General features: G+C 40.0%; 1 protein-coding gene across 1 annotated transcript; it reads right to left on the bottom strand.

Moving 5' to 3' along the window:
• Positions 1-758: 758 nt before the first annotated feature.
• SKIL (SKI like proto-oncogene) lies at positions 759-19,581 on the bottom strand. The gene is made up of 7 exons (XM_061452557.1): positions 19,421-19,581; positions 16,759-18,695; positions 12,155-12,252; positions 10,499-10,737; positions 10,049-10,290; positions 8,789-9,013; positions 759-5,880 (listed from the first exon to the last, which is right to left on the bottom strand). Exons 2-7 carry the CDS (start codon positions 17,863-17,865, stop codon positions 5,719-5,721), a joined length of 2,073 nt encoding a protein of 690 aa, XP_061308541.1. The 5' UTR covers positions 17,866-18,695; positions 19,421-19,581; the 3' UTR covers positions 759-5,718.
• Positions 19,582-20,431: the final 850 nt, after the last annotated feature.

Here is a 20,431-nt window from a genome sequence, read left to right on the forward strand (position 1 = left end):
GGGGGATTTTAAGTAACCAATAGAGTATAGCTTGCTGTTGTAAGTGGTGGAAGCTTAACCTAAATGGAAGTCCCATTCATATGCAGCTTATAGGAACAGCTCCCACTTTCCTACTGGCTGCCTCTTCTCTCCTATTCTCAATGTTCTGTTATTTAGGCTCCCTGATGATACACAGAAATATTAAGCAATGTAATCATAATTTACAAAAACTAAGAACTCCTGAGAGTCACTGTCGGGCATGTTTTCTACCAGGGGTCTTTTTTCAGCCAATTCAGTAGAATTCTCATCTCCGATTTTTAAGTTTGTATAGTCTCAGCGTTTTATCTGGTAATGTGTGATTTATCTTGTTCATTACTAAGCTATTAAAGGTGTGAACAACTCAAACACAGCTGGAATTTCCAAGTAGCAACAAAAGCTGAGCACCAGAGTACAACCCAAACATGCAAGTGGTTGTACTTACACGTATACACACCAAATTTACGTCAAGATACACAGAAATCTTACTGTCAATAATCTCTTTGTGGAGTCAAAAGAGCTTTAGGAGTCTTCAATGGACTGATGAAGAGGGCAGGCCATTGTCTTGTCAATTTTGGTAAATATACCCTATAGAAGACCAGGACCTGCTGGCAGGCAGTGGGAGCTCTGCAAACAGGTCAGTGTCATCAGGGTTTAATTTACTGTCCCCAAAGCAAGGAAGAGTCTGTCTGTGTTGTTAAACACCTTCCAAGAAGTCAAGTTTAGAAGTCAGTGTTTAAAAACATCACAGACAAGTGTTCTGACATTACAGTTCTTTATTTTTTTGAATCCACAATCTATACAGGTATTTACAAAGCATGAAAATGGATAACAGCACAAAATACAATTGAGGTATAAGCTAAGAGCACAGTATGTCATGTTTCAATAAATACAATTTAAAATTTGTAAACTAAGTGACCAGATAGATGCATCTTGTTTACTAAAACCATATAAAATATCTGTTAAATCTCACGTGAGGTAGAGGACAGTTTTGTGTGTCATGTAATGCAACCACAGCAACTCTTAACAATACGACTGTACATCATTGGCAAAGTACTAAAAATTGTTGAATGCACTGATCATTTTTCACAGGCTTTTACTATGGTTTCAGAATAGCCGTCCAACCTGTTGCCTTGCGCTAACACAAACTGTTGTTTTGCAGCTACTTTCTGTAATTTGAGATAATTATATACCGGCATGTCAGCATCAATACGTTCCAAGAGTATGAAAACACAAAACCAGATTTTGTCAATCACAGAAAGCAACGTAACAGCAACAAAGTATTTTAGACCGATTTTTTATTATTTCCTAGAATTAGTTTAAATACAGTACAGCTGTGCTTTCCTTTAAGTGAGGTATCTATATTCGAAGGAAAAAATAAAAAAAAAATCAATTGATACTATTACATTTAATCAATTTTCAAATAGCAAAATTTTATACCATTTGTTTGCTGTGCTTGATGAAGTGCTTAGAACTCATTTTTCAAGCATTTTCCAACTGAACCACTAACCCTGAAAATACACAATTTTCCAAGTAATGAAGACACAATACAACATTGTCGCGCAAGTCGTAACTGCTTTCACAAAAGCTAAAAGAAAATTGGGTGTCTTTCTGAAATATGCAACAAATTGAAAATTCTACACATTTTCTGTAATGAAAACTGATGACTACTCAAACTGCCAATGTAATGAGAAAAAAGAAAATTAAAATTTGCAGCTTTCTTCTGCTTACTACTGACAGCTTAAATAAAATTACTGAAATATTGTAAGCACACATTAACAGATAGGTGTAATTATGTCTTTTGTTGACTTCACCACACTATAGAGAACTGTTGTGCGGGTCAAATACATGAATTAAGTGCAGAAAAAATACAAAGTCATTATCTTAACTGACAATCAAAATATATATTCTACAAACAAGTGAATTCCAGGAAGCTAACCATGTCAGCATGTCAAGGCCAACTTCATACCTAATGCTAGGAAACTTTTCCAAAAATCTCGTAACACATTCTAGCTATCCCCTCCCCAACAGAAAACAAGACTGTATGAAGGAAACATTGTGACTTCTAAAATATGGGCCAAGACTTACTCTTTCAGGCCACCAGTAGCTTTATGCTCCCACTCAACTTCTCCTACTTCACTAATTGCTTTATGCCTTTATTATATACAAGTGATTTTACACCTAAGCTATCAATATATTAAATATAGAATAAAATAAGTTTAAGAACGCAAAACATAACTACATTTATCTAAATACTCAAATTGAACAATATGCTTTATAAAAACTGAAACACAGACTAAGTTTGGAGATTCAGATAAAAATCTCTTTTGTCTTGGGATACATCACTATGCTGCAAAAGAGGGTGCTTTCAGACTGCCTAAATTGCAGGAGTTTTACTCTTTCAGCTCTTAGGTTTTCTTGTTGATTGACGTACACAAAGCAACGTGAAAGTTCTCTTTTGAAAGAAATATAGGGGGAAACTAGCTATTCACCTTGAATCCTACTTACTTTGCTCCAGAAGGTACACTAGCAACTTTGATCTCAGTCTGGGTATTTAATAATGCAACTTTCAAGATTATAGACAATTTTAGGAGTTTTTTTCCTACAAGTTTCACATCACAACTATCCAGGAAAATTACTTCCTGCCTGAAAGATTAGCAAGCAGTAACTGAAGACAAAACAAGTATTAATACAGAAAATGAGCATGCTATGACTAAAAGGGAGGACCTAATGACAGAATTAGTTTCTACCATTAAGTGTGCACTTAAATGAGGGCCCTTAAATGTGCATTCTGAGTTCCTATATTAGGCTGTAAAATAAACCATTCAATGTAACTAGCATAAGGTAGTGAAAAAAGGTCAACATATTTGTTCTAGAACTGATACAGCATTATTTACAATTTACTAAAAAACTATCTTTCAAAGGCTGTGAACACGCAAAATCTATGGCACATTTATGTATACATTATTACTTAAAATCAGTATAAAATTAAGTCTACACATATGAAAATTGCTTATGTTAAAGAGCCTGAAAGTAATATTTAAGAATTTTAAGAGGATTACAATAATTTAAAATGCATTCTAACTTTAGATGAACTAAACGGAGTATTTACAAAGCTACTTTTAAAGTTATTTTAATAAATGTTCCATCAGCTTTTTCAGCCAGATGTTTTTAAATTATTAGGAGGACACATCTGTAGCTGGAATTGCTAAAAGTTCATATAGCTGCTTGAGTTCTTGAAACAGTGAAAATGCTAGTACAAATTATGGACACCAGCATTTCAATAGTCTACAGCGTAAGCCAGTTAACAGCTGGTTGACACAAAGTAAACCCAAGTTACACCAGCACTCTGCTGGAATTGCCACTGCTGAAGATATACCAGCGGCAAAAGGGGAAATTTGAGCAGAAATTACGTAACACAGACAAGACCTGAATGGAAACAGACTGTACAGTATTCTAATATAATAATTCCATGAGGATTCCATAAATTAAACAGCTAAAATATAAATACTGTGGTAATTTAGTTACTGCACCTGTATTAAACAAGTTTGTATGGCCTTACCTATACTGACAAACAAACAAGGCTGGTTCAAAACACTGCTAAAGCAAATAGAAATGCTCTCTTTTGCTCCTTTAGTAACACTCAGCTGAAATTTTTCTGTTTCCTAGGACAGCATTTTGCTTCTTGCCCATCTAAGTAAACCAACATACGTTCAGTCCACCAATGACTACTTCAAGCTCCGTTCCCTAACAATCACTTTTATCACCATTCTTGCCTACTCTCCCTATAACCATGGTTTTGGTGCTTGTTACAGTAAAACATTGTGTTTCTAAAGCAAGTGGCGTGTAAACAACCGGAACCATCTACAGTCAGCACCTTTCCTGCCAAACCATGCTGCAAACACAGGCTTTTTCCCTTCTTTTTTTTTGAGCAAAAAATTAGAGATGAAGGGAAAAAATGTAATAGTTTCTGATCAACACTGACAAAGAAAATGGTCTGGGTTTTTTTTCCATCTAACCTGTTTTAATCATCAGCGTATATATGACACAGAGCTCAGAGACAAAACTGTACACAGCTATAAAAGAATTATTCTGTGACTCCATGGGAATTTATCACCTGATTTCTCATCCACTTTAAAGAGTTGTGCAATTTTATCTTTCTCTGTGATATTCACTCTTGTCATACCACTGAAAGAGAAACAAAAGTGAACTCAAAAGTTTTCAGTTTTACTAGTTAGGGGGGAGATTAAAAAATAATTAAAAAAATACCAATGTAGGCTTTTACTAGTGGTTTCATCCCAAATTAACTGAATTATTACAAGAATAATAAACCTAAGTACCTCAAAAACAGAAGCCAAAGCACAGGTTAAAACTACATAGTGAAATGCTAGAATTACTAAAATATTCCTAATCACTGACATAAATCAGCTAATGTCTGTCAGCTGTATCAAACTTTTTGGAAAGAAGTGCAAAAAGTATTTCTTCATCCAACTTTGTAGTCATGCGTTTAATCCACTAGGAACCAGACTTCTGAAGTACTCAAACATTATATATACATAAAACAGCAATTCTGTACAATCACACACTTTCAAATGTTATAGCTTAACAAACATGCTGAATTTCTTAATTCATGGTAACACTACCGTGCCGTTCAAATACAGAGACTATCAAAATGGTTTTCAAAGTGCCATATGTCAGAAGTTTATTTTTTAAGCTATTATCACAATGTCAGTTAAGGCCTGTTCTATGTAATGGAAGAAAAATCCACAAGTTGGCAAGAAGCTCAAAGTGCGGAGGCTTATGGTACGAGAGAAACTAATACATATTTTTTAATAAATATTACTTTTCTTGAAAGCTTTACTATCTGAAAACTAGTTAAGTCAAGCCTCCTCAGTTTCTAGAAGGAAAAGCCCCACCTCTAAGCTTTTTATTAACATTGCTTGCACACCTACTAAATAGAAGGAAAAAAAAAGCGAGTTTTTAATTCCCAAAGATTCCATAATAACTGTAGATTTTTTCATTTACAAAAACACCCTAACATTTTCTTCTTCCAGCAAGGCAAGCAAATGCTGGCTCTAAAATTCTTTAGATTATTAATGAGTTCCTAAATAGAAAATACTGAAAATATCAGCTTGACTTCACACAATGAAATTATGGGAAAAACTCATGCTGCTAAATCACTTTTGATGATCCATCATTTGTCTCTGTGGAAATTTTGACTATTACCTTACAGATGGAAAACTGCCTTTACTTTCCCCAGTTCAAGAATGAATAATTTACACTGAAACCCAAACTACTTTTGTCCTTGAAGAACTCAAAATGTTTTAAATGTACTTTTATAGCTGGATGTGCAACTGAGAGCAAAATAAAAGATCACCACATACATTTTAACAGACAATATTAAAAGGTAGAGAGTCCTCAAGACTGCATTAGAAATAGACAGAACCGGTCACCTTAAATCAAGAGGTTTGCATTTTTCATTGTTTGAGAAAAACACCAGTACAAATAAATGCAGATTTTCATTGGTTAGGAAAATCTAAAAATGTATGCCTATCTATATTTATTTATATATATCTTCATCTGGACTTGTCTGGGAAATAGAAATCTGCAGAGAATACTTCTCATCACACTAAACTGCTCAAAATTCATTAAAAATGAAAACACCCTGTTTGAAGGACTCAGTCAAGCTTCCTCTTTCAATTTCTATTTTCCTTTCCCATTTTTTGAAGATTTCAAGATCTGCAGCTTCAGCTCCTTTATCATCATTTCTAACTTTTCTCTTGCCTCTCGTTCTTGTCTCAGTTCATCCTGAAGCTCTTGTCTATCTGCCTCTGCATGATCCAGTCTCTGTCTCAATTCTGCTAGCTGTAAAAAAGACAAAGAGAGGCAGAGAAAATTTTAGTGAACTTATTTGTAACATCAACTATTCACTTCAAGGCACCACTGGTGACTACCCTATGCATCAGATGAAAGGACTTCATTCACCAGTTATTTATCAGCTCCTCTTCTACTGTTGTCAAGAATCATGCATCATACTACACCATTAGCAAATAACATCAGTACGTAAAGTTGCATAAACATCATATACATATAAATTGTAGTTATATTAACTGTCACACTAGACCATGTAATAACACATACAATCTGTTAGGAAGACTGTCATTATGTCAGAATCAGATGTTTCACAAATCCCGGAATAAAGAGCACTTTTCCATTTATCAGCTTCTTTTCTCTTACTGACAAAGTATTACTCCTTTATTTCAAAGGCTGAATGCACTTCTAGAACAAACAAAACCACCAACACTGTTTCAGTACCCTTTAGTCTAAATGAAACAGACTTACCATAAATGACATTCAGAAAACCTTGAACATAACGCCTGTGCATTTATATGTGTGCTCAAATATGAGTCCATGCACATTTTTTGGCGAAATGTTTTGTGTTTAAACACAAAAATTAAGTAGTATTTTTCATCTTTGGAGTACAGTAAAACTTGAACTTCCTAGAGTGTCATCAGAACTTATTCACAGTGAGGTCTGGAAATAACTGATGAATTTTTCAAGTGTGGGAAAGTTGCTGTCAAATTGCTTATCCATATACTACCAGCAGTTAAACAGGGAGGAGACTGGAAATCAGTTCTCTACCACCGATTTTAAGGAGTTATTTCTTAAAAAAAAAAAAAGACAAAAAGCCTCACTGAATCTAAAAATTCATCTGCCTTTATAATGATAGGTATCTATCTGATATAAATCATCACTAAGCTCATGAGAACGAAAGATGCAGGAGTGCACAGGATCACTGGTGTTCACCAACTGCTGTAAAACTGCTGGGCAAAAGAACTGCTGCGCTGATTTTAGAGAAATACTGCATTCAGCAACCTTCCTCTCCACTTGTATCATCCAAAATATTTAAATGGTTCTTCATCTAACCAGAAATATTGAAGCAGTTCTTAGATATTAATGCAAGTCTTTTGACTCCACCACTTTGATGAAGTAAACTGTTGCAGTACAATAATGCCCATTGCCTACATGTTGCAACACGTAGATAAGCACGTCTCTGATTTGAGTTTCAATTTCCAGCTCTAAGAAAAGGTTTCAGTTGTGGTTACACTATTTCAATTGACAGGGTAAAGCAACAACTAAACTACACAATTCATTAAAAAAGTCAAGAAAGGGGAGAGGACACTGCATCTTCAGACAGGCCTAGAAAGAAGAACAGACATTTAAGCAAGTTGCAAACCCCAAATTACTCATTTTGCTTAATGTAGGACAGGGTTCCTCCCAGTTCACAGTTCTCAGGCAGAAAAGGCAGCCTGCGCAGCTGCTTCAAGAAGACATTAGATGAAGGCTTTTTTAAAATGCTGTACACACAGCTTGGGGAAGTTGCCTGTTGCCAGGACCACTGTTTAACTTGGGTATTTTTGACAACTGCTTGGAACCTAGGGTCCAAAATCTATTGTAAGATGTGATAAACAGAGAAAAAGTCCCACATTATATGTTTCCAATAGCTCTACCACACAGGTAATAAGAGTAAACTTCCTTGAAAGAAACGTATTTAGTTTCCAAAGTCTAATTTCAAAAGAAACAATCAACCAATCTCTGTGGGGAACAATGTATGGCTTTTTACCCTCTGAAGAAAGTAAGCTACACAAGCCATATAAAACATGCTATACATGATTATCTTCATAAATTAGAACATGTTGCTACTTGCAGTAACAGGGCTTGTACCAGATGTTTAGTAAATCAGGCCTTAGAGAGGATTATTTCTGGCAGGAAGGCCACGAATCTGTGGAGTGGGATGTCATCAAATTAAATTAATGAGAAGAATTTACGATGCTAGTCTCTGCCCTACTCCCCAAAAATACCAAAACCTGTCTCTCAAGTACTGCTTGTTTCTTAGTTTGAGACAACAAGAACAGGAAACACACAAAGCTACAATCAAATGACCACAAAGCTTTCCTGAGCTTAAGTTTTAGTTTTGTTTACTTTTGAAAAGCTGTGAAGACTCTTTTCCTGTGACATGGTATACAAAACATCACTGTACATCTAATCATAATTGCAACTGATTTTGAAGAGGCATTCCAAGGCTCCCTTGGGCATTAACTATATTTTTCCCATTGGAATAGCATGAATTATCTCCACCTTACACTGGAAGCAGCAACAAAAGTTTAAAAAAAAGTGAAACAATCACCACAGGTTTTGACATATAAACCCCAAGAGGCAGGAATGAGAGACAAAAAAATGGAAAATTTAATTTCCAAGAGAACTCTTGCCTGAATGCTTTAACAGAGCACAGATGGGGGCTCTATCAGACAGAGCAGAAGATTATACCATCAAAGATCAGAAAAAGACCAAGGTATGCTACTGATCTTGACAAAAAGGTGGTTGAGAAGTTTGGATTTGTTTTTTAACATACAAGGAAGAAAAAAAAGAAATAGCTTATTTCTGTAACTAAAATGAGAATGGTTAACTCTATAACACAGGCAAGACTACACACATTAAAAACACAATTTGTTTTAAATGAGGAGTTAACAGACCTTATGTTAAAGATTACTATTTTGTCAGTAACAGCACGTACTTTTGCAAGCTGCATTCTACCTCGGTTTCAGTCAAGGAACAGGGAAATAAATATTGCTGTCACTGCGACCTATTTTGGTATTCGTCTATGGTATCAAAACACACAGAGGAGAAGAAACCTGAAGGCGGCTGAGCAACAGCTTCACAATTTCCTGATACATTAAATGCCATTTTGTTTGAAGCAACTTTCCCTTCTCACCTGTGCTGCGTATTCAGCTTCTTTGTCTTTTTCTAAACTGGAGTCACAGCTACACTTTTGCTTCATCACTTGGTCCAGTTTCTTCTCCAAGTCTCTCTGCTCAAAATAAAATTCTTCCATTCTTTGAGCATGCTCTGTTTGCAGACATTCAAGTTCTTTTTGTAAATTCCGCTGCTCTTCAGTTAGTTCCTTCATAGATTTAGAGTTGCTTAACATTTCCACTTCCTGTCAAGAAAAACCAGGATCATATACACCTTGGCTCCAAGATCAGGAAAGCACAAAGCTGCATTTAAATGTGTATCTGTAAACAATGAGGCCAAAAAGGGCACATTTATCTACTGATAACAATAAACTGATAATGGTAGGGATCTCCTTGATGACAGCCTGGAATTCTGTACCAAGCATTTCACTTTTAAGAAATTACTTATAGACAGGACTTCTAGAAACAGATTCACAACTTCCAACAATGAACCTCAGAAAGCAGAAGCACTGATTTACTAGAATATACTTTGAAGATGTAAGAAGTGCATCATGAGAAAACAGAATAAATGTGTTTATTTTTCCATTAGCATCTTGGGATTTTTTTTTTAAGTCTTAATTTTTTTTTAACTTATTTACAAGCTTTACCTCCAGCAGCAGAACAACTTAAAAGTAGCAGCTCTAGAGGATTCTGGTATGAATGTAAAAAGCAAAGACAGTGTTTACCTTAATCCAGAAAACAGAAAGGAGGCAGAATCACAAATGAACACCAGCTTTTAATGTCATCCATTAAGAAAGACTAATAAAAACCCCCTAAACCCAAGGGCTTATTGAATAGAAAGAGGAAGGTGGTATTTTATTTTTTTTTTTTTTATACAGGGCAGCAATAAGACCATTCCTAGAACACTGATGTCTGCATTTTTAAAATCCTGAAAACTGAGAAACTTTAGAGGAGTTAAGCTATATTTGCCAAAACACTTAAATACTTGAGAAACATTCTGAAATTAAAGAAGTGGTTTACATTTGAATAAAACAAAAGAAAGATCTGCTTGAACACCATTGCAAACTGAAAAGACATCAATTATTAGTGGACTCAAATCTTATGAGCACAGGGGATATTAAAGATTTGGTGTCTGGATTCAAGCTGGAGGGGAATTTATCTGCGTGCTTTGTGTTTTTAAATGAATGTAATCTGTGATATCAATCTAAAACCAGCCAGCTAACATGAGTTTTCTGACGTCAAAGGCAAAAAACCAAAATGCACTCATATTGTCACTGTACCATTTGAAGCTGCTGTTTTCTCTGTAAAATAGTATTTAGTTTTTCTTGCTGTTTGATGTAGGTTTTCATTACTTCTTCCATAATCCTTCCCTTGTCATCTTCACAACTGATGTCCTTCATGAGAGTAGGGGACAAGGTTCGTACATCATTACCTACTTCAATACGACTAGAGTCTCGGGTGATTCTGGAAGAAACACGTTCAGATCTTCCACCTCTTGCAGAACGAGCTGACACGGGTGGATCTGCAGATAAAAGAACAACACAGCATAATAATCACTGAAAATTAAACTTCCAGAGTGAAGAAAAAGCGAAGAAAACAGAAGATGATAAAAAGGTCAAAACAACTTTTGGAGAACTGAAGTGACATCACAAAATAATAGCTTGATGATGAGCTTTCCAAAATGGTATGGTATAAAAAAAGAAGACTCCAATGAAATTTTCACTACTCACCTAAACGTTTATGCTGCTCCACACCTGCTTTCAAGTCAATTTTTTCCTGTTCTTCCAGAGAAAGGTCTGGGTAGGAGGCAGCTTTTTTGTGCTTTCCACTACTGAACTTTCTCTCTGACTGTCCAGGTGAGGATTTAATTATTTCTGAAGTTCTGACTGCTGTTTTTGCAACATCCTTACATTGCGACGCAAGAGATACATTTGGGGCAACCACTTTATCACACATATAAAGGTAGTAACTGAAACAGTAGAACAGTAAAATTAAGAACGAAAGGTAAAACATAATAGATTATGACTAGTAGAGAGCATAAATTTAACTTTACATAATTTCAAACTCTAAAAGCTTCAGTGAAAAATAAGCATGCCCTTTTAAATTTTTCCTACGCAAAAGGAAATCCTAACGATCCACTTAATCTTTACTGAGTAGACTATCCAGATAAGGTTTTGGGGCTATCAAACAAGAGGATTTTCCAAACATGACTGATTAAAAAAAAATTGTATGGAAAATCATGCAAAGTCTTCATTTAAATGCAAAGGGTGAAATTTGCTGTCTGGAGAGTCCAGACTCTCCAGCACTTTCATAATCCTTGTATTAGCAATGGAGGATGGGGGAAGTGATCAGTGTGCTGGGAATGACACTCTAAATAGCAAAGTTGTATACTGACAGTGCTGGGGTATTATCTGAGACCAATGCTGGACCTCCTTTCCCACATATATTGAGCAATACATCTGTATTTTCACAGCTCCTGGAATCCTGGGAGCATCCTTCTATACCACCCTAACCTATTTACTAACTTTTAACTAGTAGAGAGGGAAAAGAGCACCAAATGTGCTAAGGTTAGGGCCAAAACAATCAGTGTCATTATGCTGGAGTCCTCATTGCTGCGTTCAAAGCTTCCCTTTCTCCTAGTTCTGAAGGAAGGCACCGACAGAAACAGAGAACTGAAGGACCATGACAGAAGTTCCACCATTCACGCGCTTGCGTGGGAACTGGTTTGATGTGTGTGTGTTGCTCTGATGCATGCTGCTAGCCAAGAGTCTGATCTCACCCATATACGGTAAATGCACAACCACACAGGGAGGAGGGGAAGAGCTATGTTGAGAAAAACTTCCCTTGCTAATGCAGATGACAAACTGTGTACTATGTTAAGGAAATGCACTTGGTTTCTAAAACCAGGAAACTAATCAACAGACAACTCAGCCACAGCCATTATTCCAGTGTGAAGAAAGCCTTCAAACACCTTTTACAAGTCTTTTTTTGAAAGGGAATTAAGTTGCACTAATGGTAAATATGCCCTATGCATATTTCCACATGCATGCATTGTATTATAATATGAAAGATCAAAAATTACCTTCGGTCATTTCTATTTTGAAAAGGGAAACTGTAACATTTTAATTATACTGCCTACTGAAGAACACTCAGATCACAGCTTGAGTCTTGTACCAAAACCCTCCTCATAAGCAGGTCATTAATATTTACACTAAGAAATGCATAAAAAGCTAGGGTGCAGTTACTCCTGTGAAATGTCTTAAGAGTTTTCCTAACAATTTAGGAGCAAGTACATTTTTTTCATTTTGAATTATCTTTAAGTAGCCACAAGTATTTAAATACTTGTCCATACACTGCTTATAGCTCTACACAGGAAACTGAGTTACCTTGGATGGATAAAGGAGGGTGGCTGAGGATCAGTTTCTGCTTCTTGCTTTATCACTGGATACCACTGGGATAATTCCAGGGTCTGCTGTGATTCCGCCTAAAGAAAAGAAAATAAATTGGTAAGTAGAAGATGGGTACATGTTACCTACATTTTCATAAAGGCTCCTCAGTGGAATGGCATTTACACCATGAATACATAAACACTACAGATTTGGGATAGTAGAAAACAGAGCATCTCTGGCATAGATGCAGGGTGACTCAAACCACTGAAGTTTCTCGATCTTCAGTTTCCCATGTTAAGCAAAGTAGCAACAAAATTAAAAGAAAATCTCTTTACAAACATATATAAAAGCCCTGCTGAGTTTCCAGAACTCTGCCAAGGGCATGCCAAAAATGTTTGGGAGAAACAGCAGAAATTAAGATTCCCAAAAGGTAGTAGGAGCCTTCTGCAATAAGATATCCACACCACAGTAAACACCTGCCAGATACATTATTACAAAATGAAACCTGTGAATAAAATGGAAGAATTACTGGTGTTTCAGACACAGAACTTTCTTCAGTTGTCACAAATACTTATTACTCTTATGACAGAACTGGGCAAAGTTGCTGCAGTAACATGACAACTCCATTCCCTTTGCAGTAACAAACAAATTAATTCAGTTGCATCAGAATACATGATCTTAAAAAACTTTTGTGTATTTTGTATTTGGATAGCACTTCTTGTTCTCTTTGTCTCCAAAAATACTCTTTGAATTACTCTTCAGTCAAAGTTACTAGTGATACCTTGTGCCCCGCTGCAAAGTTACTCTTAATTTCAAGTGAAAGGTATTTTGTCATATACTTAAACACGACACATAGCTAAGAAATTTAATTTCACTGTATTAAAATAGCCTTGGGAAGCAGGTTTTGGACTAAGGTGTGCTTGGTTGACCCCAGCCAGCAGCTAAGTACCCATGCAGCCACTCCCTCACAAAGGCAAGAAAGCTCCTAGGTCAAGATAAAGACAGTCTAATAGTATCTCTTTGCAGCACCACACAGGCCACTACAAAGACAGTTAACACCATTCCAGCCAAAACCAGTACTTTTTGAAAGTCGATTAAAAAAAAAAAAAAAAAAAAGCCTATAAAGCTAAAAAATAAACCCAAACAAAAACCCCAAACCAACAAAAATCCCCCACAACAATAACAACAAAACTTTACTGTACCAAAGATATGTTACCAGGAAAGTCTGTATTTATGCACACTGAAATAAACTGTCACAGAACTTCACCTCTGGGAGGCAAGAGAGCTCCCAGCTACACAGGTGTGACTTGTACCAAAATCTGTAGAATCAAGCCCCACTTGACTATAAGAGAGACCAAATCACATCTACAATACTCTGGTCAAAACTTCCAGCCCACTAAATTGAGTAGCAATGAAACTGAAATTTAACTCCACCCCTGCAGTTCCTCAAATGGGTTCCAAAACAAAGAGAAAGGAGGGAGGGTACAAGGAAGTTAAGCTCCAAAACAGTAAATTCATAAGCTTTTAAGTAACAAAGATTTGAAATAAAGTTAATCATCTCAGAAAAATTGCCTCATCCTGAAACTTCTCAAGTTTTTCTGCTTATTCAGATCATTCTAATAATTTTAATAATGCACACATGTTCTACTTGTCCTGTAGCTAGTACACAGTAACCCAATTTTTACTTCTGAATCACATTTGTCCATTTAACACGTTTATACATTTACATTTGAAACTATCTATTGGGTAATTGCTATTTTCAAGTTATTTGATCAGATTTTTGCATTCCCACCTATTTCAAATGGAAACTAACTTTACTGTCTCCCCATTAGTGTGCATTTTGCAAATGAATTTCATAACATGAAGCCAATTTTTTACTTAGGAAAGGAAATGAAATGTAACCATGAATAAACATGAAGTCTTTTTCTAAGTCTGTTCTTTCCCCATCATCCAGGTTAATAAAATAAAGCATCTACTTGAATATATACAGGTATATTACATTAGCTAACAACCTGTTTAGTGTAGATACTCTTAAAGAATTCTGTAAACAGAATATAACCAAGTTAAATCAAATGACTTCTACCCAAACTCTCTGGAAGCGCTACATGAAAAATGTCTTAATTTTCTTCTAAGCTAGCTGAACAAAGCTGTTGTTTAAGGAAAAAAGGGTAAGTAGTGGTTTCAGCTAATCATTAAGCCGGTAGTATTAGCAGAGATGGGATTTACAAAAATGCTCAGAAGAAATGTTAACTATCCACACTGTGAACTTTTCCCCATGCATAGTGACCAACTCAAGGAAGTAGTCTGAGAAGCAAGGCAAAGTTTTAGTACAGAGCAATTATCAGAAACTGTCACAAAGTCAAAGGGAATGAAGATCTGACAGCACAGACATTAGCAGCAACCACAACAGCTGTTCCATCAAGAGCAGGTGGATGTTACGCTGCAGTCTAGAACTCAACCAAAAATGAGAAACTCGGTGCCAATCAAGTATACAGCTTACAGCTTTCTTACTAGCACAACAGAAATGAGTTAACCTGGCAAGTACACTGTATGCTCTTAAAACACTGAGAGCAAAAGCATATTTGCACTGTGAGGTGAATGAACTCAGTGAAATGCTAAGGAGAAAGGCAAGGCACAGATTTAGGATGCTCCACAGACTACGGATTTAATTGATAATTTATTATTACTTTATAGACAAAGACATAGCCAAGGGCAACGGTTCTTCCTGAGCCCTCCACCATAACCTCAAAGATACAGCAGCCCTTCAGAGGCTGGTAAAGGTGGTAAAAGCAAAGGTGACAAAAAGGTGATAGAACAGCAAACAGCACATCTTGCAAATAAACTTTGCTAGGAGTGTAAGAAAAGGGAATTCCCACACACTGCACCTGCTACCTCTCTCACACCACAGAACTGAAGGACAGAAAAGCTGACTGAAACAGCCCAAGCTGTCCCAGGACAAGAAAACAGAGGCTGTGCTCCTACACTGCTCTATTAAACTCTTCTTTTGTACTTTCCAGATGCATATTCATGAGACAAGAAAGAAAAAAAAAAACAAACAAACCAACAACAAACCAACCCTCTCACACCATTTCATCTCTGTTCAAGTTTTCAGAGTTTTCCCTTATTCTGATTTCGTATGCTGTTTTGTAAAAAAGAACTATACTTCTGCAATGGAAGACTAGCAAGTTTTTGTCTTTCATTTGCACCACTCCAGTCCAAAGCACTGCTACTGCCAATTTCAGCTGTTTTTTTTTCACCTGTACAGATGAAACCAAGAGATCTTGCAGGCTGAAATCTGCTACTGTGAAAAGGGAAGTGGGATTGTAAGTATGAATATGGAAACCTATTTTCACTGATGCATCCACCATACTACAGTTTAATACCTACACTGGCATTGCAAGGATAAAGACTGCCATGCCTTTATCAGATGAAAAGCAAAGTCTCCTTGCTATGAACTTATCTGCACCTTCAACTGATTCAGCATATGGAAGCGTGCCAACCTGGATGAAAATTTTCTGCTGAAATCCCTTCCTGAGGACTGGCACAACTGTAAAAATACCTGTTACTACTGTAAGCCTTTCTGCAATACTAACTTTTCAGAGGTATACCCTGAAAGGTGTAAACTCACAGCACAGCTTTTTGGGCTCAGCCACCTGGACTGCTCTTGCTGCTATTTCAAAATCAACAACAAAACATCTTGCAGGCAAAACTGATATATAATCAAATCAGTAGCCACCAAGCAGACATATAAATGCCAAATACACTGAAGAGAAACAATCATGGGCCAAGAACCACTTAAAATCCTCTTACATTCAGACTATACCCAAAGGATTGTACCTTCTATGAATGGAAACATGTATGATGTTCAACATTTATCTGGTACTTATTATTTAAAGCAGAAGCTCTTTAAGGGAAATGTGGTGTTTTTGAACCACAGCATAGACTTGCAGCAGCATTTTAGGAAAAAAACATGACATCTATTATTAACCATTGTCAAGATACCAGCCTACAGCTCATTACTTGGGCTGCTTAAAACTCCCTCTTTTGGGCCTATTTCCCTATACAAGTAGTTTGAACAGAAAGCTACTGCTGAACAAGCAGACTTTGGGCTTCCAAACAGCAACTTATCAATGCAGCATCACCCTGCTCATAGTCATGAAATGGGTGGCTAGCAAGCCAGGTCGCCATACATCATACGTGTCTGGAGTAAAAATGACAAATGTAGAACTAGTTCCTAATACTTGATTTTCAAGCTCCTTTCTGCTTTGCTCAGCTGCTGCAGCACATACCACACAAAGCACACTCAAAGGTCAAATGGGAGAAGGAAAATATCCACAATAGATGTGAATTTTCCAGAGACCGTGTACCTTAGAACAAGCACCAACAAAGCCAAACCAGCTCAAATGAAGTTACTTACAGCCCAAAACCGAAAGAAATTACTGCACATTTTAATGAGCAAAGTATTTCCATGGTGAAGCTCTCCCACAAATTCAACTTAGGCTTGATTTGCAAGTATTCCCACTTGCAAGGCACTTCCAAAACAAGTATTTACATGTGAGCAAAAAGAGATTTAGGAGTTTTACAAGAGTAAGTGAACTTACTTTGGACCGAGCTCTTTTCTGATTTTTCTCACTGAATTTCTCCTTCATTTCCTCCAAGAGATGCTTCAGTTCCTGCTCCTCCGACGTTCCCAAGTATTTTTGGTTAATATGCAGGTAGCAGTGCCACTTGGAGGATTCAAATCCCCAGTGACATGTCCTCTTGTCTGGGGATCTGTGCGAATGCATCACAAATGTCTGGGGTGAGAACATCCCGTAGCACTCCAAACACTGGATACATGGATCATCCGGCGCAAGGTAGAACTGAGGTGCAAACAACCCCTGGCACTTCCCCAGGCATTCATGCTCTACTTCAAAGGCACTGCCAGTCTCTTTCAACTGGGCCAAGGTATTCTTACCAGGGAGAAAACTGCCATTTTGTGGAAAAGTGCGAGGACGCAATAAAGCATTGCATAGTCTCTGAGCATCGGTCAGTGTAATTAACCCGCAGGATGGAGCATTAAATGGAAGAATTCCCAAAACCTTCAAGATATGAAGCTGGTCAGAAGTGCACCTCGAGCAGTATATATACAGTTCATCGCACACTGTGTTGATCTGCTGCAGTGAGAAATCTCGGAGAACCGAATTCAACACCTGAGGCAGGCAAAGCCTTTTTTCTCCTCCAACTTTAAAACAAGAGATGGACTCCCCCTCCAGAACAGTCTGGGTGAGTTCCGTGGAGCTGTCCGGAGGAATGAGCAGCGGACCAGAGAGTATCTGTGGTGACGGAAGAGGCAAGAAGACAGCGGGCGACATACTTTCCTGGGAATAACGAGCTGAAAAGGCTGCTGGTCCACCAAGAGAACTCTGGCTGCTGAGGTGGAACTGTGCCAATGTGTGTTTCAAACCTGGATTTAAATTCAAAGGCTCAGAAAGCGAAGTACTGTTTGGCTTGGCAGTTTCCCCATCAGCCTCCACAGGAGTTTCATCATATTCGTCCAAGTTTTCCTTCTTTATGGTTGGCAATTTATTCATTACAACTTCAACTCTGCCATTTACATGCATCTCTGTCATTGCTTTTTTTAATGGAGGACTCCCATCCTCTTGGATCCCACTCCTTTTTTGGTCTGAAACTAGACTTAAAGGGAAGTTTATTCGCGGGCTTTCCATTGCTAAACACCAGAACTTTAATTAATTAAAGTCTTGAATGTGCATTTTCCTGCTTGTTCATGAAAAAAATCCCAAAGTGCTCTTGACTACCAAGCTCAAGTACACCAAGTTTTGCACCCCTTTCAGTAAAATGTTACTTCTTCAACCTCCAACGGTAAAAACTGTAACACATTTTGCACACTGTACCATAAAATCAATAATGGAGGGTTGCGCAATTTTTTCTAATTGAACAGTTATTTGTTCAGTTTTCTAAGATAAAAACCCCACTGCAATATGTATAAAAAAGCTTCCCTTCATACCCTTCCCACTGTTTCACGCAGTAGGCTAGTACAGCAACTCAGTAAAAAACGTGTTGAAGCAAGTGTGCATCCTTGATCGTTTTTTTTTTTTTTTTGTAAAAAATATACTGCCTTTTCAAGTACGTCCCTGTTTAAACATTAAAGTAGAAAAATGGTCTTGGTTCAAAGAACGCCGATCTTAACACAGCTGATCCAAACCATAGTTTAAGTCGGATGAAAATTTCATTCGGCACTTTCCGTTCCTGGAGATCAAATGCAACCTTAAGGGTTTGCTTTATTGTGCTGCCAACTTCATGATTTCACCGCTGCCACGAGAGTTACTATGGCAGTTCACAAATAAATCCCCAAATTAAAGACTGGTCCAAATCGTCATCAAAAACTGAACGTCCCTCGAGAGTCACCTTTCGCACAGATGTCACTGGTTTGTGTCAGAATTTTCCCACCCCACGTTATTAGTAATAGAGGTAGGATCCCGGCCATCGGCTCAGTGCATGTCTGGTGCTAACGAAGAGGTCAGTCCTTCCGGCCAGCCTGTGAAAAAGGGAACAGGTCAGGCACAAGCCACTCCAAAACACGAGTCTGCTGGGTCGAAAGGGAGGAGATACCAGTTTCCCAGGTAATCGCGGGAGACCAGCGCGCACGGAGCTCTCCTCCGAGACCCTCAGCCCCACCGTCACCCCGGCGGAGCGGCACTGCCGGCGCCTGCCGCAGACAACTCCCGGGGCGCCGCATTCGCCGCTGGGCGAGCTGCGGGCGGGCTGGCTGAGGGGCGGCACCGGGGCGGCTCTCTCCCAGCGCGCACACTCTGCAAGGACGGGGACTCCAGAGCGACGAGAGCCGTTCTCCATCCCTCCCCTCCGCCGGGGAACCGGACCCTCTCCTCGCAGCCCCTTTCCGGAAGGGCCCGGGACGCCGCATCCCGCCGCTCGCACCCTCCCGCGCCCTGACTCACCTCAGCCCCAGCGGCACTGCTTCAGACAGGGCTCTCTCCTTCTCCCTCCCCCTCCCGCCGGTCTCGCCGCTCCGCCGAGCCCGGCTCCCCGGGGGCACAGCCCGACCCGCTCCGCCGCCCCTCTCCCCACCACCCCCGCGCTCCATCTCCTGCACCCCCTTTTCCCCCAGCCCGCCGCCGCCACTCCCTCCGCCCGCCGCAGCCCCATCCCCCTCAGGCGCTCCCGCCCCTCCCCCGCCGCGGGGCCGGCAGCGCCCCCTCTGTACCCCCTCCCTCCCCCGCCGGTAACTCCCCGGCTCCTCACCCGTCGCGGCGGGGCTCCGGCACCGGGGGAGCGGAGCAGGCGCCGCGCACGCACCGCCCACCCGTGACCTCACTGCGGAGACGGCGGCGGAGACAACCACCGAGACGGCGGCGGCGGCGCGCGGGCACGAACTGCCGGCAGCGAGCACCGCCCCCTCCCCCTCCCGCCGCCGGCGCCGCCGTAGCTCCGCCCACTGTCTGGGGCAGCGGCGGGAGCGGCTGCCCTTCCCCCGCCTGCTGTAGCCCCAGTACCGGGAACAACTCCCCCCCCCCCCCCCAGCCCGGCCCTGCCCTGCCGCTGGCAGGAAAGGGAGACATGAAAACCATAGAACATACAATAAAGGAGTTACTCATGCCGACCTTAGCTCGCAGCCCCACAGCCGCACCTCAGCCCACCCGGGCCAGACACAGCCCCGGCCGCCCTGCCGCGGTTACAGCCCCAGGGGGAGCACGGGGCCGGGAGCGCCCCGGGAGACGGCGAGGCGCCGAGAGCCGGGTCGGGGAGGGAAGGGGGACACGAGAGCAGCCATGGCAGAAAGAGGGAAGGAGCCACGGCGGGAGAGGAGGGAGGAGGCCCGGGAGCTGACGGGGAGCTGTCAGGCCAACCGGTTCCCTGAGGCGCGGCGAGCGTCCCTCAGCGGAGGTTCGGTGCCTGCCCCAGAGAGGGGCCCTCAGTGACTATGCCTCAGTGACTGCCCTTCCCTGAACGCCTCCCGGCAAGAAGTCTCCATGAACGGTGGTGTCCGCTCTGACACCCCACTGCTGGGGGAAAGTGGGTGAACATGATGGTGTCTGTTCCCTAAACAGTTTCACAGACCTCTCCTTCCAGTCGCAGGCTCATTGTGCAGCATCGCGAGTGAGGAGACGGTGAAGCACAGGGGAAGGTGTCAGAAAAACATTCCAGAGCCTGGCTGGGAAACAGTACAACCAACTCTGCGCGGAGGCATTTACTTGAGGGGCTTCTTCCACTTCGGTCTTGTTACTGGAGGAGGAAGATGCTCGTAAGGGCTTG

Source organism: Pezoporus flaviventris, unplaced genomic scaffold (assembly GCF_033815535.1).
Source record: "Pezoporus flaviventris isolate CSIRO_AGI_PZ_B2104156 unplaced genomic scaffold, CSIRO_AGI_Pfla_v1 ptg000013l, whole genome shotgun sequence".
Taxonomy (NCBI): Eukaryota; Metazoa; Chordata; class Aves; order Psittaciformes; family Psittacidae; genus Pezoporus; species Pezoporus flaviventris.

Coding starts and splice junctions, on each gene's coding strand:
- SKIL (XM_061452557.1), bottom strand. CDS start 17,865: ATGGAAAGCCCGCGAATAAACTTCCCTTTAAGTCTAGTTTCAGACCAA. Junction 12,253..16,758: donor AGAAAAGAGCTCGGTCCAAA/GTAAGTTCACTT, acceptor TCTTTTCTTTAG/GCGGAATCACAGCAGACCCT. Junction 9,014..10,048: donor GAAAACAGCAGCTTCAAATG/GTACAGTGACAA, acceptor TTTTCTTGACAG/GAAGTGGAAATGTTAAGCAA.